We start from the raw sequence: 20,011 nt of genomic DNA on the forward strand, positions 1-20,011 counted from the left end.
AAGCGCTTGCCATTACTCCAGCTCCGTGGTCTCCCGCTGGCCCGCATAATAATCACCTTTCCGCCTCCCGCTAGATGCTCCTGGTCACCGCCATCTTGTCTCACATGTCCGCAGGTCTGCTGCTGTGACCCAGAAGTGACATAAAGGGACAGCCTACAGCTGACGCTTGGTGATGGTGGATCTCGGCTTATCGGAGGTGAGCAGCATACATCGCCAAACAGACTGCTAGTTATTACTGTAACTACTGCCTGTGTCTCCTTCTCCCATAATATCAATCATTGCTGGGAATGTTTATTTCTGCCACATATCCAACCAGCTGCTACAGTGAGCTGCCAGAGACAGCCTCTGTAGTACTACAAGTCTCAGCATGCACTGTAGACTACCAGACAGCTGCATTCAGCAGGGCTCTCGATAGCAGCTGCCTGACATCTGGAGTCACAAGGTGCCACTTCCCTCCCACAGAAGGTGGATACGGCATAGGGCAGAATTTCCATTCACTTCCATGGAGGAGGGCTGTTGCATCATTATCATATTGCACTCATGTTAGTCAGCTGTAGACCATGATGATGCAGATCTGCTGACTCTCCCAGGGGATCCTGACACAAGCTGCCTGCGCACAGTGCTGGTTGTCAGAACATTCATGCCTCTTTAGTTCAGTATACAAAGAGGGATAAATGGCTGCCAAACATCCGGGGTTCCGCTTATCTGCCTGCGAAAACAGGATCAGACATTTCTAGAGACAACATCAGCGGAATCCAACCCCAAAATCTTAACTAATAACAAACACCTAGAAACAGACTGTACAGTAATCTAAACAGTAGTCTGATCCTATCAGCTTAATGGGGTTGTCAGACTCCTTGCAACAAGTGCACAAAAACAGGGTCTGAACACTTAATTTATTTTAAATGGGAACTCTACATATACTGGAAGCATACAGGCTCCATAGAAGTCTATAGGCCCATCTTGATTTTATCATCAGCAGTGAGGAGAGAGAGAGCGATATATGTGGGTGCTTCTCTCCCCTCGTTCTAGGGATCATGGGGGTTTAAGCACTCAGACCCACACTGATCTAAACTGTTGATATGTTAAGCTGATGGCACTGGGGTGGGGGAAGAGCTGATGGCACTGGGGTGGCGGAAGAGCTGATGGCACTGGGGTGGCGGAAGAGCTGATGGCACTGGGGTGGCGGAAGAGCTGATGGCACTGGGGTGGCGGAAGAGCTGATGGCACTGGGGTGGCGGAAGAGCTGATGGCACTGGGGTGGCGGAAGAGCTGATGGCACTGGGGTGGCGGAAGAGCTGATGGCACTGGGGTGGCGGAAGAGCTGATGGCACTGGGGTGGCGGAAGAGCTGATGGCACTGGGGTGGCGGAAGAGCTGATGGCACTGGGGTGGCGGGAGAGCTGATGGCAATGGGTTGGGGAGAGCTGATGGCAATGGGTTGGGGAGAGCTGATGGCAATGGGGTGGGGGAGAGCTGATGTTAATGGGGTGGGGGAGAGCTGATGGCAATCGGGTAGTGGAGCTAAAGGCACTGGGGTGGGGGAGACCTGAAGGCACTGGGGGAACGGAACTGATGGCACGGGGGGATAGTGGAGCTGATGACACAGGGGTTCTGATGAGTTTTTTTTTTAAAGGAAAACGGTCTATTAATTCATTTTTTTCTTATTAGATTACTCGATTAATCGTAAAAAATAATCAATAGAATACTCTATTTCTAAAATAATAGTTTACTGCAGCCCTACTGGGGACCAATAACTGCGAATACTTGGCTTTTTTATGATGCCAAAACTAAGAAATATGCCCCAAAAGTTCTGCTGCATTTGTGGGGGTCCAATGTTGGCCTTTGGCATAGAAAGAGCGGGAATTCTGGCCAATAAACTGAGCAGCATAAAGGTTTGTCTGCTCTACCATTGCATTTATTAGGGGGGGGAAAAAATTGATGGCCTCGAATCCTGTGGTGGCAAATTTAAGACCTGGGGTGGAACTAAAATCAGGCAGTTGGGGGTTGTAATTGTCTGCTGCTACCCATGTCAGCTCAGGCAGAGCAGGACCTACAACTCTACTGAGCAGACGGGGTAGGGGGGAAGATTCAGCGTTGCTGGACCCGGACGAAGATGAAAGCGAAAACTGTGCTTCATCTTCTCTGGCGGGGCGGTGTCCGTATGAGAGCATAGTATTGCGTATGCCTCCTCAGCTGTTTTGCCTTCTGGTCATAATAGTGTCACAGAACTTGGTGTATAGGTGGGTGGTGTGTGGCAGATCAGAGGATTTATATCAGAGATCCCAGTGTGTGATCAGTATTGATTTTTCAACTTTTATTCTCACACAGAGCTTCTTCACAGGCTCTGCAGCTGCAATCTCCTCTGATCTCAACAATAAGCGTCACAGAGGTTGGTCACTGGATGTGTGGAGGACTGGTGGGGATGGGCAGAACAGAGGGGGGGGGGTTATCTTTTATATCTTCACGGAGGTGGGTGGGTGGATGCACAGCTGACTTGTAGGGTGGTGGGTGGGTAGAACGGAGGGTTTTTAGACTTTTTTTTTTTTTTTTTACTTTTTACAGCTTTTATGCCCAGAGCCTCCAAGGCTCCTCAGTTGGGATCTCTCTCTGGCAGATGCGCTCTCCTCTTATCTCCTTTCCGACAAGCTCAGTGCCACGGAGGTAAGTGGGTGGATGTGTGGAGGAATACTGGGGTGGTGGATGGGCAGAACAAGGGGGGGCGGGTTATCTTTTATATTTTAACGGAGGATGGTAGGTGTATGCACGGCTGACTTGTAGGGTGGTGGGTGGGTAGAACGGAGGGTTTTTAGATAATTTTTTTACTTCTTAATCTCTGCACTTGCGATCTCCTTCTCTGACAAGTTCCCCGACAGAACAGAGCTTGTCAGAGCTGGAGATGATGGCAACTACAGCATTCAACGTTATGATTGGTCAGTCTGCACTGACTGGCCAATCACAACGATCGCCGGCACGGGAGCGCTGTGATTGGTTCTGTGCCACAGAGCTATGCCGGGCAGCTGTCAGAGACAGTTGCCATCCTGTCCCTGTCACCATGGCTGACAATGCAGTGACAGGTTGAAACTTGGACGTGACTGTACGTCCAAATGCAGCAAATTACTTGCAATTTGGACGTACAGTTACGTCCAAATGTGTGAAAAGGTTAATCAAGACCATCCATCTAATAGGTCAAGAACCATTAGTTGCACAGTCCCACCCGTAGAATCCTCTTGTACATGAATGACGGAGTACTTCCTGCTATTACGCAGGCAAGCCAATAAGAAGAGGTTTCTCCTCCCTGGCACATAAAGGGGTTGTCCCAGGAAAACTATTCTATACTTTTATAATTGCATGTAAAAAAAAAATTGGCATAGCCACCGAGTTATCCAATAAAATGTATCTGTATAGCGCCACCTGCTGCTTGTTCCTTTTCATCCTTCAACTGCCTCCTGAGCTGTGATAGGGAGAGCATGGACACGCCCCCTTAGCTGCAGCAGAAAAAAAAAACTCCCCTTGAGCTGCCAGCTTAGGGTACTTTCACACTTGCGGCAGAGTGATCCGGCAAAACGTAAGCCAACTGATGGCATTTGTAAGACTGACCAGGATCCTGATCAGTCTGAAAAATGCATTGAAATGCCAGATCCGTCTTTCCGGTGTCATTCCGAAGAACGGATCCGGCATTTATTTTTTTCACCTTTTTTTGACCAGACCAGAAGGACGGATCCGGCATTCCGGTATTTTGAATGACAGATCCGGCATTCAGGCAAGTCTTCAGTTTTTTTCGCTGGAGATAAAACTGTAGCATGCTACGGTTTTATCTTTTGCCTGATCAGTCAAAATGACTGAACTGAAGACATCCTGAACAGATTGCTCGCCATTCAGAATGCATGGGGATATGCCTGATCAGTTATTTTCCTGTATTGAGCCCCTAGGACGGAACTGTATGCCAGAAAAGAAAAACACTAGTGTGAACGTACCCTTATAAATCTAGCAGAGCATTGAATGGGGATATCTCTGGATCCATGTGAGGTACATGGCTGGTTTTAGCTTTATTAGAAATTAGGTTGTCATGTCCTGTATGATTTATATTTTTTAGTCATGGGATAAACCCTTTAACGCAGTTCTGAAGACATTCTCAAAAGGGAATAAAATAAACATATGGGCTGCATAATAATTTTGAAACAGCAATATCTGAATATGGGAGCATTTTTGTTCAATAATCTCAATTGAAAATTTGAAATACTGTATGAGCTAACAGAAAATAAACTATTTAATGGTGGGAGAATCCCTTTAATGACTGCGACCAGCATAATGCTGATCGTGGTGATTAGAGATGAGCGAATTTCATATTTTGAAATTCGTTCATGATAGGGCTGCAGCAAACGATAATTTTAGTAATCAAGTAATCTATCGATTATTTCAACAATTAATCGAGTACTCTAATAAGAAAAACCTTCTTAAAATAACGTATTGCTTTATAAAAACAATCAGACCCCCCCATGGTGGCAATCAGACCCCCAGGCTGCCACCATAAGACCCTTGCTGCAATCAGAGCCAGACCCCCCATGCCATCCATTACCATGTCCCCACTCCCCCAGTGCCTCCTTACCATCCATTGCCATGTGATGTCCTCCAGAGCCATCAGATCAGCCCCTCCATGCCATGTTCCCCACTCCCCCAGTGCCATCAGATCAGCCCCTCCATGCCATGTCCCCCACTCCCCCAGTGCCATCAGATCAGCCCCTCCATGCCATGTCCCCCACTCCCCCAGTGCCATCAGATATCATCAGCCCCTCCATACCATGTCCCCCACTCCCCCAGTGCCATCAGATATTGTCAGCCCCTCCATGCCATGTCTCCCACTGTCATCAAATATCATCAGCTCCTCCATGCCATTGCCATCCATGTCCCCCAGTGCCATCAGATATCATCATCCCCTCCATGTAGTGGCGTCGCTAGGGGGGGGCGAGGGGGGGGCAATCGCCCCTCCTATGTTGTTCTTTGCCCCCCCGCTGATTCCCCCAGGTGAATACTAATGAGCGCTTCCATTATGGAAGCGCTCATTAGAACCGAGGGACCAGGAAGTGGTGAACGCTCTGTACTTACCACTTCCTGGTCCTCGGCTGTCGGCTGTGCAGGGCTGCGCACAGCGTGAGGGCGCTCTGTGACCTCACGCTGTGCGCGCCAGTTCAGAGCACAGTCGACTGAGGAGAGGCAGGCGGCGTCCAGGAGCAGGAGAGGTAAGTGTTTTTTTATTTTATAAAAAAATGTGGCTGCTGGGGGCATATGGGGGCTAATGATGAGGCATATGGGGGCTAATGATGAGGCATATGGGGGCAAATGATGAGAGGCATATGGGGGCTAATGATGAGGCATATGGGGGCTAATGATGAGGCATATGGGGGCTAATGATGAGAGGCAGCATATGGGGCTAATGATCAGAGGCAGCATATGGGGGCTAATGATGAGGCATATGGGGGCTAATGATGAGAGGCATATGGGGGCTAATGATGAGAGGCAGCATATGGGGGCTAATCATGAGAGGCATATGGGGCTAATGATGAGAGGCAGCATATGGGGGCTAATGATGAGAGGCAGCATATGGGGGCTAATGATGAGGCATATGGGAGCTAATGATGAGGCATATGGGGGCTAATGATGAGGCATATGGGGGCTAATAATGAGGCATATGGGGGCTAATGATGAGGCATATGGGGGCTAATGATGAGGCATATGGGGGCTAATGATGAGGCATATGGGGCTAATGATGAGGCATATGGGGGCTAATGATGAGGCATATGGGGGCTAATGATGAGAGGCATATGGGGGCTAATGATGAGAGGCATATGGGGCTAATGATGAGAGGCAGCATATGGGGGCTAATGATGAGAGGCAGCATATGGGGGCTAATGATGAGGCATATGGGGGCTAATGATGAGGCATGTGGGGGCTAATGATGAGGCATATGGGGGCTAATGATGAGGCATATGGGGGCTACTGATGAGGCATATGGGGGCTAATGATGATAGGCAGCATATGGGGGCTAATGATGAGAGGCATATGGGGGCTAATGATGAGAGGCATATGGGGGCTAATGATGAGGCATATGGGGGCTAATGATGACAGGCAGCATATGGGGGCTAATGATGAGAGGCAGCATATGGGGGCTAATGATCAGAGGCAGCATATGGGGGCTAATGATCAGAGGCAGCATATGGGGGCTAATGATGAGAGGCATATGGGGGCTAATGATGAGAGGCAGCATATGGGGGCTAATGATGAGAGGCAGCATATGGGGGCTAATGATGAGAGGCAGCATATGGGGGCTAATGATGAGAGGCAGCATATGGGGGCTAATGATGAGAGGCAGCATATGGGGGCTAATGATGAGATGCAGCATATGGGGGCTAATGATGAGATGCAGCATATGGGGGCTAATATTGAGAGGCATAATAAGTGTCATCCACAGATGCCCCCATAACAGTGTGTCTTCACAGATCCACCATAACAGTACGCCTGCGCACTGACGAGAGACAGAAAGAAGGGGAAAGAATCCGCGGAAGCAAGCAGAGGACGGCACAGCAGACGACTGAATAGCTTCTTTTGTAAGTAAATTGTTTTATTATAAATGTATCCCTGCATACCGCAATTCTCTCGTATTTTGTAATCTATTTAATTTATATATACTTTATATATACTTATTTTGTTTTTGCCCCCCCCCCCCATTTTTCACTGTGGTATCTTTGTGCCCCCCCTATATATTGTTCCTAGAGTCGCCACTGCCTCCATGCCATGTCCCCCACACCCCCAGTGTCATCAGATCATGCCATGTCCCCCACTCCCCCAGTGCCATCAGATATCAGCCCCTCCATGCCATGTCCCCCAGTGTCATCAGATATCATCAGCCCCTCCATACTATTGCCATCCATCTCCCCCAGCGCCATCAGCCCCTTCAAATCACTAACATCACCCGCCAGCATATTCGGGCCCCTGCTAGTGCTAACTTTATACTTACCTTTCCTGGCAGTGCGCTGACATGGAGTCCGCAGGAGACGGACCGCGTCTTCTTCCCAGCATGCACTGAGAGGGACCTGACGTCACACACAATGTCAGCCAGCACGCGCTGACTGTGTGTGCACGCAAGGCCCTGCAGCGCGGTGCTGACGGGAGGCCACGGAGCACTGATGTAAAGGCTTTACTTCACTCACGCTCAGTGGTCACGTGATTTAAACGAATCCTCGATGCAGGGAAACTGCATTGAGGATTTTTTTGCATCGATTACATCAATAATTCTTTGCAGCCCTAGTTCACGCTTCATTTACTGGTAAAAGGTGAATTGCGCTATGGATTCCATTACCACGGACCATAACGCAATTCTATGACGGAAGGCATTCTGTTATTCATTCCGTCATAATAGAAGTCTATGGACTGCAAAACTGATCAGTTCCGTTTCCGTTATGCAGGGGAGTCCTCTCCTGCATAACGGAAACGGGACGGATCCGTTTTGCAGCCCATAGACTTCTATTATGACGGAATGAATAACAGAATGCCTCTAAAGGCATTTTGTTATGCATTTCATCATAGAATTGCGTTATGGTCCGTGGCAACAGAATCCATAACACAATTCACCTTTTACCATTAAATGAAGCGTGAACGAATTTCATAACCTGAAAATCGCTCATCTCTAGTGGTGATAAAAGCCTTTAGATGCCGTGATAAAGTGTGATAACGGCATCTAAACTTTGAAAAACCCAGAATACAGGTATCCCCGTACGGCCAATGAGGATGCCGGCAATTGACTTTAATACGCCGGGTCTCTCTGAAGAGACCCAGCATATTACAGCTGCAATTCTTATGTTGGCCAGCAGGTGGCAGGCCAACATAAGAAATGAGATTCACAAATTACAATGCTATATATTGAATAAAAAAATTAAAATATTGAGTGTTGCAGTCTCCTACACTGGCTACAAAAATATAAAAAAGTAAAATAAAAAAAGTGTAAAAAAATATATACAAATTAAAAAAATATAAAAATTTTACTCACCCCTCTTTCCTAAAAAATTTAAAAATTAAATTCATAAATCAAAAATATAAACATCATGGTCATTAATGCATCCGAAAACGCCTGTACTATTAAAATGTTTTTCCAATACAGCCATTCTTTCATCGCTTCTCTTGATCCTGCGGCCATACAACTAGGAAACACAGCGCAACAATACTCACGAAAGAAAGAAGGTGGAGGTAAGGGTTTCCCAGATCGCAACACACACCAGATACGGGACCCAACCCCAACCCAGCGAACAGTAATTGGCGATCCAAAATAGCCCAAGTATATATATGCAAGCACAACTACGGTATAAGACTTGAATTATTAACAACAACAACATCTCCATAAGCAATATTGTTGGAATTACCATTTCCAGTACAGCATATAGAGAATAAGTGAATTTCATTGCGCAATATATGATAATTCACCCAATCAATACCGTGACCTCTAATAATCAGCAGGATCAGTATAACAGTACATGGACTGATGTCATCTGAAATAATATTACAAAATATACGGGATTCAGTGAAAACCCCTAAAGAGACTTGTTATATATTTACCTGTTCTGTGGCACGGAGGGGACAGCCGATGCAGAGCAGAATAGTGTTTTTGCTGAAAGACCAATGAATATTAATTAGCAATATCGACACAAAATATATAATTGTGACATCCAAAAACTTTTATTTGCCTATATTAAGGAGCTGATATTATAGTCTGCAGGTTTGCACCGTATGTTATACATATCTTAATGTAACACACTATCATTGAGACACATTTATAAGGTGCAAACCATAGTTAACTTAATTTTGTGTTTGCAGGTTACATTGTCTTTAGAAGCTACTATTTATATCATTGTGGGCTATCAACAATTGGTTATTAGTGTGTATTTTAGGATGTTTTAATGAAGTTTTTTTGGGAGATATTTTAATATACAATATTAGTAAATATAATCAAGTTTTACTAATATTAGGCTACTTTCACACTAGCGTTCGGGTGTCCGCTCGTGCGCACCGTTTGAAGGGGCTCACGAGCGGCCCCGAACGCATCCGTCTGGCCCCAATGCATTCTCAATGGAGGCGGATCCACTGAGAATGCATCCGCCTGCCAGCGCTCAGCCTCCGCTCCGCTCAGTGAGCGGACACCTGAACGCTGCTTGCAGCGTTCGGGTGTCCGCCTGGCCGTGCGGAGGCGAGCGGATCCGTCCACACTTACAATGTAAGTCAATGGGGACGGATCCGCTTGAAGATGACACAATATGGCTCAATCTTCAAGCGGATCCGTTCCCCATTGACTTTCAATGTAAAGTCTGAACGGATCCGCTCAGGCTACTTTCACACTTAGAAAATTTTCTAAGTTTTAATGCAGACGCATCCGTTCTGAACGGATGCAAACGTCTGCATTATCGGAGCGGATCCGTCTGATGAAACATCAGACGGATCCGCTCCGAACGCTAGTGTGAAAGTAGCCTTACTGAATCCATTGTGCGTTCAGATGTAGGTGTGCCTAAATATACTAGAATAAATATTGAGTTTTGTTTGGCTGTTAACCCTTGCTTTGTTACTGGAAAAAATGGAAAATCTGCCAATAAGTAAAATTCTGAAATTTTATCTACATTTTCCTTTAATTCTTGTGAAACACCTCAAGGGTAAGAAAGTTTGTAAAATCCGTTTTGAACACCTTGAGGGGTGTAGTTTCTAAAATGGGGTCATTTTTGGGTGGTTTCTTTTATGTAAGCCTCACAAAGTGACTTCAGACCTGAACTGGTCCTTAAAAAGTAGGTTTTGGAAATTTCCTGAAAAATTTCAAGATTTACTTCTAAATGTCTAAGCCTTTTAACGTCCCAAAAAAGAAAATGTAATTTACAAAATGATCCAAACATGAAGTACGCATATGGGGAATGTAAAGTAACTATTTTAGGAGGTATCACGATCTGTTTTAAGAGCAGAGAAATTAGAATTTTGAAAATTGCAAATTTTTCTAATTATTTTGTAAATTTGGTAACTTTTTATAAATAAAATTTTTATATTTTGACCCAAATTTACCACTGTCTTGAAGTACAATGTGACACGAAAATCTCAGAATGGCCTGGATAAGTAAAAGCGTTTAAAAGCTATCACCACAAAAAAAAATGGCCTGGTCCTTAACCACCTCAGCTCCCCTAGCTTAAACACCCTTAATGACCAGACCACTTTTTACACTTCTGACCTACACTACTTTCACGGTTTATTGCTCGGTCATACAACTTACCACCCAAATGAATTTTACCTCCTTTTCTTTTCACTAATAGAGCTTTCATTTGGTGGTATTTCATTGCTGCTGACATTTTTACTTTTTTTGTTATTAATCGAAATTTACAGATTTTTTTGCAAAAAAAATGACATTTTTCACTTTTAGTTGTAAAATTTTTCAAATAAAACTACATTTCTATTTAATTTTTTCTCTAAATTTATTGTTCTACGTGTCTTTGATAAAAAAAAATGTTTGGGCAAAAAAAAAATGGTTTGGGTAAAAGTTATAGCGTTTACAAACTATGGTACAAAAATGTGAATTTCCGCTTTTTGAAGCAGCTCTGACTTTCTGAGCACCTGTCATGTTTCCTGAGGTCCTACAATGGCCAGACAGTACAAACACCCCACAAATGACCCCATTTCGGAAAGTAGACACCCTAAGGTATTCGCTGATGGGCATAGTGAGTTCATAGAACTTTTTATTTTTTGTCACAAGTTAGCGGAAAATGATGATTTTTTTTTTTTTCTTACAAAGTCTCATATTCCACTAACTTGTGATAAAAAATAAAAACTTCCATGAACTCACTATGCCCATCACGAAATACCTTGGTGTTGTGGAAAAACACTTACACAAACTTTGATGCGAGCTGATTACAACTATTAATATTTACCACAACAGTTGGCGACCACGAATTAGAAAGCTAATTTTTTTCCCCGTTATTAGCAGAACTTAAAGGAGACACAGCTTAGTTTTCAAAAAGCAAAAAAGGCCGGCATAAGGTAATATCCTTTTCCTTACTCTCATTGTTGAGAAGGTTTTGCTCTTTGTGAATTTAAATCTGTGTACTCCAATCTGCTGATATTTGGAAAGAAATCTACTTAAAAGAACCTTATTGGTGTATATGGTTGTTATCTGCTGCATCAAGGGGTGTGTAAGTGTTTTTCCCTTGTAAGTTGATTGTACAGAGGTTGTATGATGAGATTGTATGATGAGTAGTACAGGGTATTGTGTTTTTTGTAACTTTTAACTTTTATGTTACTTTGATTTTGTAAGAGGCAATTTTATAGAGGTTTATAGAGGCAGCAATTGGTTTTAGTGTTTGTACATTAGAGACAGCGTTTAGAGAGTGTTTTTATATTGTTAACCTGTAAATCACCCACAGAGTGGAGGTTGTGCTTTGGTTTCAGGGAGTAGGGAACAGGGAATATAGAAACTGTTTTTATTTTTGGATATTGTAGACACCATCTTGATTTCCTTTGTGTGATGACCATGTCCTTGTAGGCCATCTTTCGGCCATCTTTACCATGTGCTTGTCGGCCCATCTTAGTCAGTTTACTATGGAAAGCGATCTGATTGTTTTTGCCTGAAATGTTAGTTTTGTCGAATAGTTATCTTGTCTTTTTGTAACCTTTCTATGTACATTTTGATTTTGTTTTGATAAGTTTTGTGCTGGATATCGGTTGAGTGTTCGGTTATGGTATAGCGCAGTGACCACTCTGATACAGGAATCATTGTGTGAGCATTAGTGGCAGTTTAGTGGTGAAATCGTCCTATAGTTGATGATTCTGCTTAATGTTTGTATATCTGTGGCTGTTACACTGAATTGTAGACTTGTTTGGCATAATTAATACGGGTATTACAGTGTAGAAAGGTTCTGTGCCAAAAGTATTGGGACAACTCCTAGAAATTGGTACTAGTGTTTTGTTTTTTGTAGCAACCATTGTGGGGTCTGTTTTTGTGCAATGGAAAGTATTTTTAAAGAAGTAGCAAAGTTGAAGGACACGGCGGCCATTCTTCAGGCTATGCAGGGATCTACTGATCCATGGCTGCAGGCTCAGAATTGTGTAGCAAACCTGATCGGTACCAAAAAATGGCGCAAAAGGAAAGGCAAGTATGCTCTGATTTTTGCTGCTGGGTGGATAGCGGATAAATATCAGGAGTCTTGTAGGCTGAAGCTGAGTTTGGAAGGAGAAGTGGAAGATTTAAAAGTGGAAATTGTTAAATTGAGAACTCTTGTCCAGCAGGCAGCTGAAGCTAGCGCTAATTATGAATGTACTGTGAGGTGTAATACTGAGCTGCACAAGGAAAATGCTGAAAGCCTGACGCAAGCACAGGGTGCTGTAAGGGAATTGCCAGAGTTATTGAAACAACCGTTGGAGAGTAATGTGTCTGGGATTGGAGGCAATGTATGCACTGTAAGCATGGAGAAGTCTGAGGATTGTGGTTCAGATAGTGGAACCGACTCATGGATGGAGATGGACAATGTGTCTGACCCTGGAGTTGGGCGTATTAACACAAGGCCAGAAGATTCCTCAGATGAGTCCGTGGTAAGTGGACTCAATATGGTTAATGTTGTGCGCCAAATCAAATTGCCATGTGCCCAGACAAGGTATTATGCAGGGAGGCGAGGTATTCTTTGTTTTGCATGCAGGGAATACGGGCACATTGCACGATATTGTAACGTTGCTAATGGCAACAGACACAGGTATGTTAAGTACCCCAGAACCACACCTAGAAGTAAAGTGGTTTATTCAGTACGATGGGGCAATGGTCCCAGACATGCTTCTTTGCAAAGGCAGAGACAGCAAAGGTCATTGATCAATGAAGCAGATTTTAAATCACAATATGAACGGTTAAAATGTGAAAGAAACCGGTTTTGGGACCTTGTGATGTTAAGTCCTGCTTCTCTGGTAAAATAAATCTGAAGCTGTTTGGGGCTGGGCAAATTAACATTTCAATTACTGGGTGGGTAAAAATTCTCCTGTACGGTTTCAGGGGAACCCTCTAAGACATTGATTTGTTAATTCAGTCCTATACAATTGTATGTGTTCCTAAGGTTTTAGTTTTTGTATGCGTTTTGGGTTAAGGTAAAATTAACTTTTTACTGAATCTCAATGTATGTAGCAGGACTGTCTGTAACTGAAGTTTGTTATGTTTGTTTTTCTCTCCTGTTTACAGGTCTTCTTATTTTACTAATCCATTTATTATTATTTTTTTAAGGTTTTTATTGAAGTCTCTTTCAGTTTTTCCTTATTTAACAACCCATTTTTATTTTTTAGCCTATTATTAATTTTTTCCTTTTTATGAATTTTTTAGGTTTTTCATATTTTGGCGCTTTTCTCTTTTTCTTTCTTCTCTTTCTTTCCCTCTCTTTTCTCTGCAGATTTGGTTAGGAGTACTGGGGGTCTTATGATATTGTGTGGGAACTACTGTCTGAATTCAAGGGTTGCTGCTGAGTGAGAGGTTTCTGATCAGTCACTGCAAAAAGGGCTTCGTGTGCTGTTCAGCTGGACTATATAGAATCATATCGGCAAAGGAAAGTGAGCTGATGAGCATTTTTTTAAGGAGACAAGGTGATATATATCACCTGGGCATACCAATAGCTGTGTGAGTAACCCCATTCCCCACAGGAGTACTGTGGGTTTGTTTCCTGTGCACCCCCCGTCCCCACAGAAGGTACTGTGTGTTCTCTGTGCACCCCTTTTTCCACTCCAGGTCAATTGGAAGCCCTATCCTGTGGTCAGGTCACTATTCAGAGCCAAAACCGAGGCTGGTATATCTCATTAGGAGACTCAGAGGGCCGCCGTGTGTCGGCGAGAGCCCTTTTCCTCACGCTGTTACTCCTTTTCCTGAGGTCTAACTAGGGTGAACGGAGTCCGTGTGTCGGTGCCAGAAAACCCTAGGGCAACTCAGAGGCGAACGATTCGGAGTAGCAGCCGTCCAGGGCGTTTGTCGCAGGACACTGGAGGTGGACGAACCTACTTTTAGAAAAATTCCTTGCGTAGGTCGCGGGAAACTGTAGCTCGAGCATGAGTTTAGGGAACAGAAGGGTACCACTTCTGACTATAGGACAGCGAAGCAGCACATGAAATCCATCTATGGAGGAGGAGTTGTTAAGCCCCTCAAAGATTGGCACCAATGGACTGTAGGTTCAGAGTGGACCATCCCCAAAGAAGGGACCTTTGAGGTCTGGATTTGGGAAAAGTTTGTCCGTGAATTCCCCACTAGACTCCAAAGCCATGGTTCCCTCCAGAAGGCAGAACTGTGGCTGCACGAATCCATCGAGCTCCAACAACAGGGCTTTCAAAAGTCCCAGACAGTGCGAACTAACACTGTCATGTAATCCCGTCCCGCTAAGACTGCAGAGTCCAAGAGAAGCGCTTTTCTCCTTTTCTGTTTCTCTATCTCTCTCTCATCCCTTCGTCATCTCTCCATCTAACCTTGAGACGATGCACCATGTTTAATCCAGCTTCTCTTCGTCCTGGTTTTAGGGACGATGAGAAGGGGGGAAAGTGGTGCAGAAAACAACGATCTTCAAACTTTCTAACCTCTCAAATGTCAATCCTTTTCTTCTCAAATGTCAATCCTTTTCTTTGCTGGTACTTGGGTCCGATTTTTGCAAAGAAGGTAAAAATCACGGCCGATCCATGGCCTGAATTTTCCACTGTAACCCTTTTATTCCATCAGGTATGCCCCCAGGCAGCCCCACGGGTTATCACCCGATGTCCACCACCGGGTTCGGGAGTTCTCTTCCGGACCCAGACTCAATAACCAGTGTTCATTCTAGTCAACCAGGTGATTGGGTCGTGCTAAAGAAACATCCGAGGACGGGACTCGAGCCGAGATATCTTGGGCCATTCCAGGTGCTGCTGATGACGCCAACCTCTCTGAAGTTCGAAGGATGAGACAACTGGATCCACACCGGTCACTGCAAGAAGCTGCTCAACTAAGTCAAAGAATGCAGAGTATCACTTTTGTTTATTTGTTACAAGGAGGCATTTGTTGATAGACGATACATTATTAATTTTAGCTCTGGCTCCTGCTCCTTGCTTATTAATCATGTATGGGTGTCCGGGCAGCTAGGCGACCCGTAGATGTGGGATCCTCCGGTTGTGAGGAAGGTTATGCCTGGCTAGCAGACACCATTGACAAGGGTCAGGCCCATACTGACAGGAGCAGGACAGAGGCGGAGCTATGACTAGTGACGGTTAGAATCCTTTTTAAAGCTTTGGGAGGTCTTGGGGCTCACTGGTTTTCCATTGGATCCGGGTGAAAGGAAATGGGACATGTACTTATGTTTTTTGTTTCCATTCCTTCTATACGCCGGAGTGAGATGTTCCTGATGTCTAATCGACTGAGTTACCGAAGACCGAACAGACAAGACGCCCTGAAGACCAAACCATGGACCAGATGCAGAGGATCCCAAACCAGCCAGCGACCAACGCGAAACGCCACCTCCTAAGTCACCTCCCGAAGAAAAGAAGACGTGTCAAGATTGACTTTACAAAGACTGTTTTTTTCAAAGAAGAAGATCGAGATCCGTCAAGGGACATTGGCGAGCATATGACAAAGAGGAGGGACTGTTGTGGAAATTTTATTAGGATGTGTATTTAATATATTGTGTATTGTCATCATGTCTCTCAGTGTCAGGGTAAACCATTGGAGTGGATATCTTCCCGTGTATGTCCTGTTACAGCTGCTGGGCGCAGAGGTCTCCGTTGGCGAATGTTCCATGTGCTAACCACTGGGCTGTGGGCCGGGGGAGACTGATGTGTTCAGCAGAGCAGTGTTTTGTTGGCGTGGATAACGTGCGTTTATTGTCTCTAGTGCGCCTGATCAGCCGCTGGAGATAATGACGCTGTCCTGTAAATAAACATGCATGAGGATCATCGTAATTTTATCTGGCATTGATCACCGAGCAAGGCTGGATAAAATTAGCTCCAGTGGTAATGGTAGGTTATAGTATACATGTGTTTGTTAGCTAGCTAGGTTATTCTAAATGATGGTGTCTTATCTTCCTATGTCATCACTTCCTGTATCCTTGTCTTGGGCCAGCCCCTTTTTACACCTTTTGTTAGTAAATAAAGGTGAGCAGACTCAGCAGGGCGGAGGAGTCTCTCAGGATTTTCAACCAAGATGGTAACAGATGTGTCGCTCTCTGACTGGGGCTGAGGGAAGGGGGACTCACCATTTTCCTTACACAAACTTTGATGCGAGCTGATTGCAACTATTAATATTTACCACAACATTGGGGTGTCTTCTTTCCAAAATGGCGTCACTTGTGGGGTAGTTATACTGCCCTGGCATTATAGGGGCCCTAATGCGTGAGAAGTTGTTTGAAATCAAAATGTGTAAAAAATGCCCTGTGAAATCCTAAAGGTGCTCTTTGGAATGTGGGCCACTTTGCCCACCTAGGCTGCAAAAAAGTGTCACACATGTGGTATCGCCGTACTCAGGAGAAGTTGGGCAATGTGTTTTGGGGTATTTTTTACATATACCCATGCTGGGTGAGAGAAATATCTCGGCAAAAGACAACTTTTCCCATTTTTTTATACAAAGTTGGCATTTGACCGAGATATTTATCTCACCCAGCATGGGTATATGTAAAATGACACCCCAAAACACATTGCCCAACTTCTCCTGAGTACGGCGATACCACATGTGTGACACTTTTTTGTAGCCTAGATGCGCAAAGAGGCCCAAATTCCTTTTAGGAGGGCATTTTTAGACATTTGGATCCCAGACTTCTTCTTTAGGGCCCCTAAAATGCCAGGGCAGTATAAATACCCCACATGTGACCCCATTTTGGAAAGAAGACACCCCAAGGTATTCCGTGAGGGGCATGTCGAGTTCATAGAAGTTTTTTTTTTTTTGGCACAAGTTAGCGAAAATGGATTTTTTTTTGTTTTTTCTCACAAAGTCTCCCTTTCCGCTTTACATGAACTCGCCATGCCCCTCACAAAATACCTTGGAGGTGTCTTCTTTCTAAAATGGGGTCACATGTGGGGTATTTATACTGCCCTGGCAATTTAGGGGCCCTAAAGCGTGAGAAGAAGTCTGGAATATAAATGTCTAAAAAATTTTACGCATTTGGATTCTCTGAGGGGTATGGTGAGTTCATGTGAGATTAATTTTTTTGTCACAAGTTAGTGGAATATGAGACTTTGTAAGAAAAAACAAAACAAAACAAAAAATATATCAATTTCCGCTAACTTGTGCCAAAAAAATGTCTGAATGGAGCCTTACAGGGGGGTGATCAGGGAGTCTATATGGGGTGATCACCCCCCTGTCATTGATCACCCCCCTGTAAGGCTCCATTCAGAGGTCCGTATGTGTTTTGCGGATCCACAGATCGGATCCGCAAAACACATACGGACGTCTGAATGGAGCCTTACAGGGGGGTGATCAATGACAGGGGGGTGATCAGGGAGTCTATATGGGGTGATCACCACCCTGTCATTGATCACCCCCCTGTAAGGCTCCATTCAGAGGTCCGTATGTGTTTTGTGGATCCACGGATCGGATCCGCAAAACACATACGGACGTCTGAATGGAGCCTTACAGGGGGGTGATCAATGACAGGGGGGTGATCAGGGAGTCTATATGGGGTGATCACCACCCTGTCATTGATCACCCCCCGTAAGGCTCCATTCAGAGGTCCGTATGTGTTTTGCGGATCCACGGATCGGATCCGCAAAACACATACGGACGTCTGAATGGAGCCTTACAGGGGGGTGATCAATGACAGGGGGGTGATCAGGGAGTCTATATGGGGTGACCACCCCCCTGTAAGGCTTCATTCAGAGGTCCGTATGTGTTTTGCGGATCCGATCCATGGATCCGCAAAACACATACGGACCTCTGAATGGAGCCAGCCTTACAAAGGGGTGATCAATGACAGGGGGTGATCAGGGAGTCTATATGGGGTGATCACCCCCCTGTAAGGCTCCATTCAGACGTCCGTATAGTGTTTTGCGGATCCGATCCATGGATCCGCGGATCCGCAAAACACATACGGACCTCTGAATGGAGCCAGCCTTATAGTGGGGTGATCAATGACAGGGGGGTGATCAGGGAGTCTATATGGGCTATATGTCATTGATCACCCCCCTGTAAGGCTCCATTCAGACATCCGTATGTGTTTTGCGGATCCGCGGATCCATGGATCGGATCCGCAAAACACATACGGACGTCTGAATGGAGCCTTACAGGGGGGTGATCAATGACAAGGGGGTGATCAGGGAGTCTAATATGGGGTGATCAGGGGTTAATAAGTGTCAGGGGGGGGGTGTAGTGTAGTGGTGTTTGGTGCTACTTATTACAGAGCTGCCTGTGTCCTCTGGTGGTCGATCCAAGCAAAAGGGACCACCAGAGGACCAGGTAGCAGGTATATTAGACGCTGTTATCAAAACAGCGTCTAATATACCTTTGAGGGGTTAAAAAAATCGCATCTACAGCCTGCCAGCGAACGATCGCCGCTGGCAGGGTGTAGATCCACTCGCTTACCTTCGGTTCCTGTGAACACGCGCGCCTGTGTGCGCGCATTCACAGGAAATCTCGCCTCTCGCGAGAGGACGCGCAGGCGCGTCCACCCAGAACAATAGGGCCGCCGCCAGGACGCAATCCTGCGTACGGCGGCCCTGAGGTGGTTAAAGGGGTATTCCCATCTCAGACAATGAGGGCATATCGCTAGGATATGCCCCCATTGTCTGATAGGTGCGGGTCCCACGGCTGGGACTCGCACCTACAACGTGAACGAAGCGGGGAGCGCTGTGGCTGAGGGACTCCGGATTTCCCGGGGTCCGTCCACCACCAAGCGCTGCTCCCATAGAAGTGAATGGGAGCGCACCGCGCATGTGCGGCCCATGCTCCCATGCATTTCTATGGGGCAGACGGCAATAGCCAAGCCAGCGCTCGGCTATTTTCAGTGGCTCCATAGAAATGAATGGAGGGCGGCTGCGCATGCGTAGTGCGCCCTCCACTCATTTCCCGTCTCCATTCTAATTGTAGGTGCGGGTCCCAGTGGTGGGACCCGCACCTATCTGACAATGGGGGCATATCCTAGCGATATGCCCTCATTGTCTGAGATGGGAAAACCCCTTTAAGGTGAAAAATGGCAGAGTCCTGAAGGGGTTAAAGAGAAAAGGATTGCCCTATACAACAAGCCGAGAAATTACAACATGACAGATCCCTGCGTCATGCAAAAAAAGTTTGAGCAGCACCTCCAAAAAATACCAAATTAATGTACAGGTGCATACTGCCAAGGCTGACATGGAAAAGCAAGCAAACACAGCATGTAGTAACACCCTGCTTTATGCGCAGACATGGAAATATTGGAGAAGTGGATACAGAAGTGCATTACTGCATCACTTACTGTACGTGAAAACAGCCGCATATTTTCATGTTCCGCAAGTAAAGCCATAACACATCGCAGAATACTCCATGTTTTCAATGTTTGCGCATAGTAGTATTGCTACATGTAATGTCTGATTTTTGATCAGTGTCAGACATCGCGAAAAAACATTTGCAAAGAATTTAATTTCTTGTCATTTTGATTAAAAAAAAGCTTCAAAAAGTGTCAGAATAATGTGTGCAGTGAAAAACAACATGCATGGATCTGATCACAATCTTTTCTGTCTAATTTGAGGTGCAGGAGTATTACCTTTTCCTGAGAATAAGAGCAGCCGACCTGTTCCTTCCGGCAACAAAGCAGTCACTACAAGTTCTGTGTTGCATACCCCTAGAAATCCTGGTCTCCAGCATCCGCCTCCTGATGTCAGAGCAGAGACTTCACAACAACCTTTCAGTTTCATTTCTCACAAAGGCCACTGTTCAGCTGTATCTGACCAGACACACGCCCTGAGTTACAGAAACATTACACCATTTAACCCATGCCTGACCCCTTCAGTTCACTGAATAGCCCCACTCTATCAATATACCTATTCAACTACTATTT

At 45.2% G+C, this 20,011-nt stretch overlaps 1 protein-coding gene across 2 annotated transcripts in view; it reads right to left on the minus strand.

Annotated features, from left to right (window-relative positions):
- The window catches only part of TRANK1 (tetratricopeptide repeat and ankyrin repeat containing 1), a 169,680-nt gene extending 149,875 nt beyond the window's left edge, over positions 1-19,805 (minus strand). The window contains exons 1-2 of one of the 2 annotated variants that reach the window (XM_040433410.1): positions 19,718-19,759; positions 8,607-8,658 (exon numbers count right to left, since the gene is read on the minus strand). Coding sequence is in view for 1 of the 2 variants with exons in the window: in XM_040433409.1 (XP_040289343.1) it covers positions 19,718-19,791 (74 nt within the window). In the remaining variant the exon portion in view is untranslated. Of the gene's footprint in view, positions 1-8,606; positions 8,659-19,717 lie in introns of both variants that reach the window. The other variant, XM_040433409.1, reaches the window with a different exon arrangement.
- Between the last annotated feature and the right edge of the window lie 206 nt (positions 19,806-20,011).

The sequence above is a fragment of the Bufo bufo genome, chromosome 5, assembly GCF_905171765.1.
Source record: "Bufo bufo chromosome 5, aBufBuf1.1, whole genome shotgun sequence".
Classification (NCBI taxonomy): domain Eukaryota; kingdom Metazoa; phylum Chordata; class Amphibia; order Anura; family Bufonidae; genus Bufo; species Bufo bufo.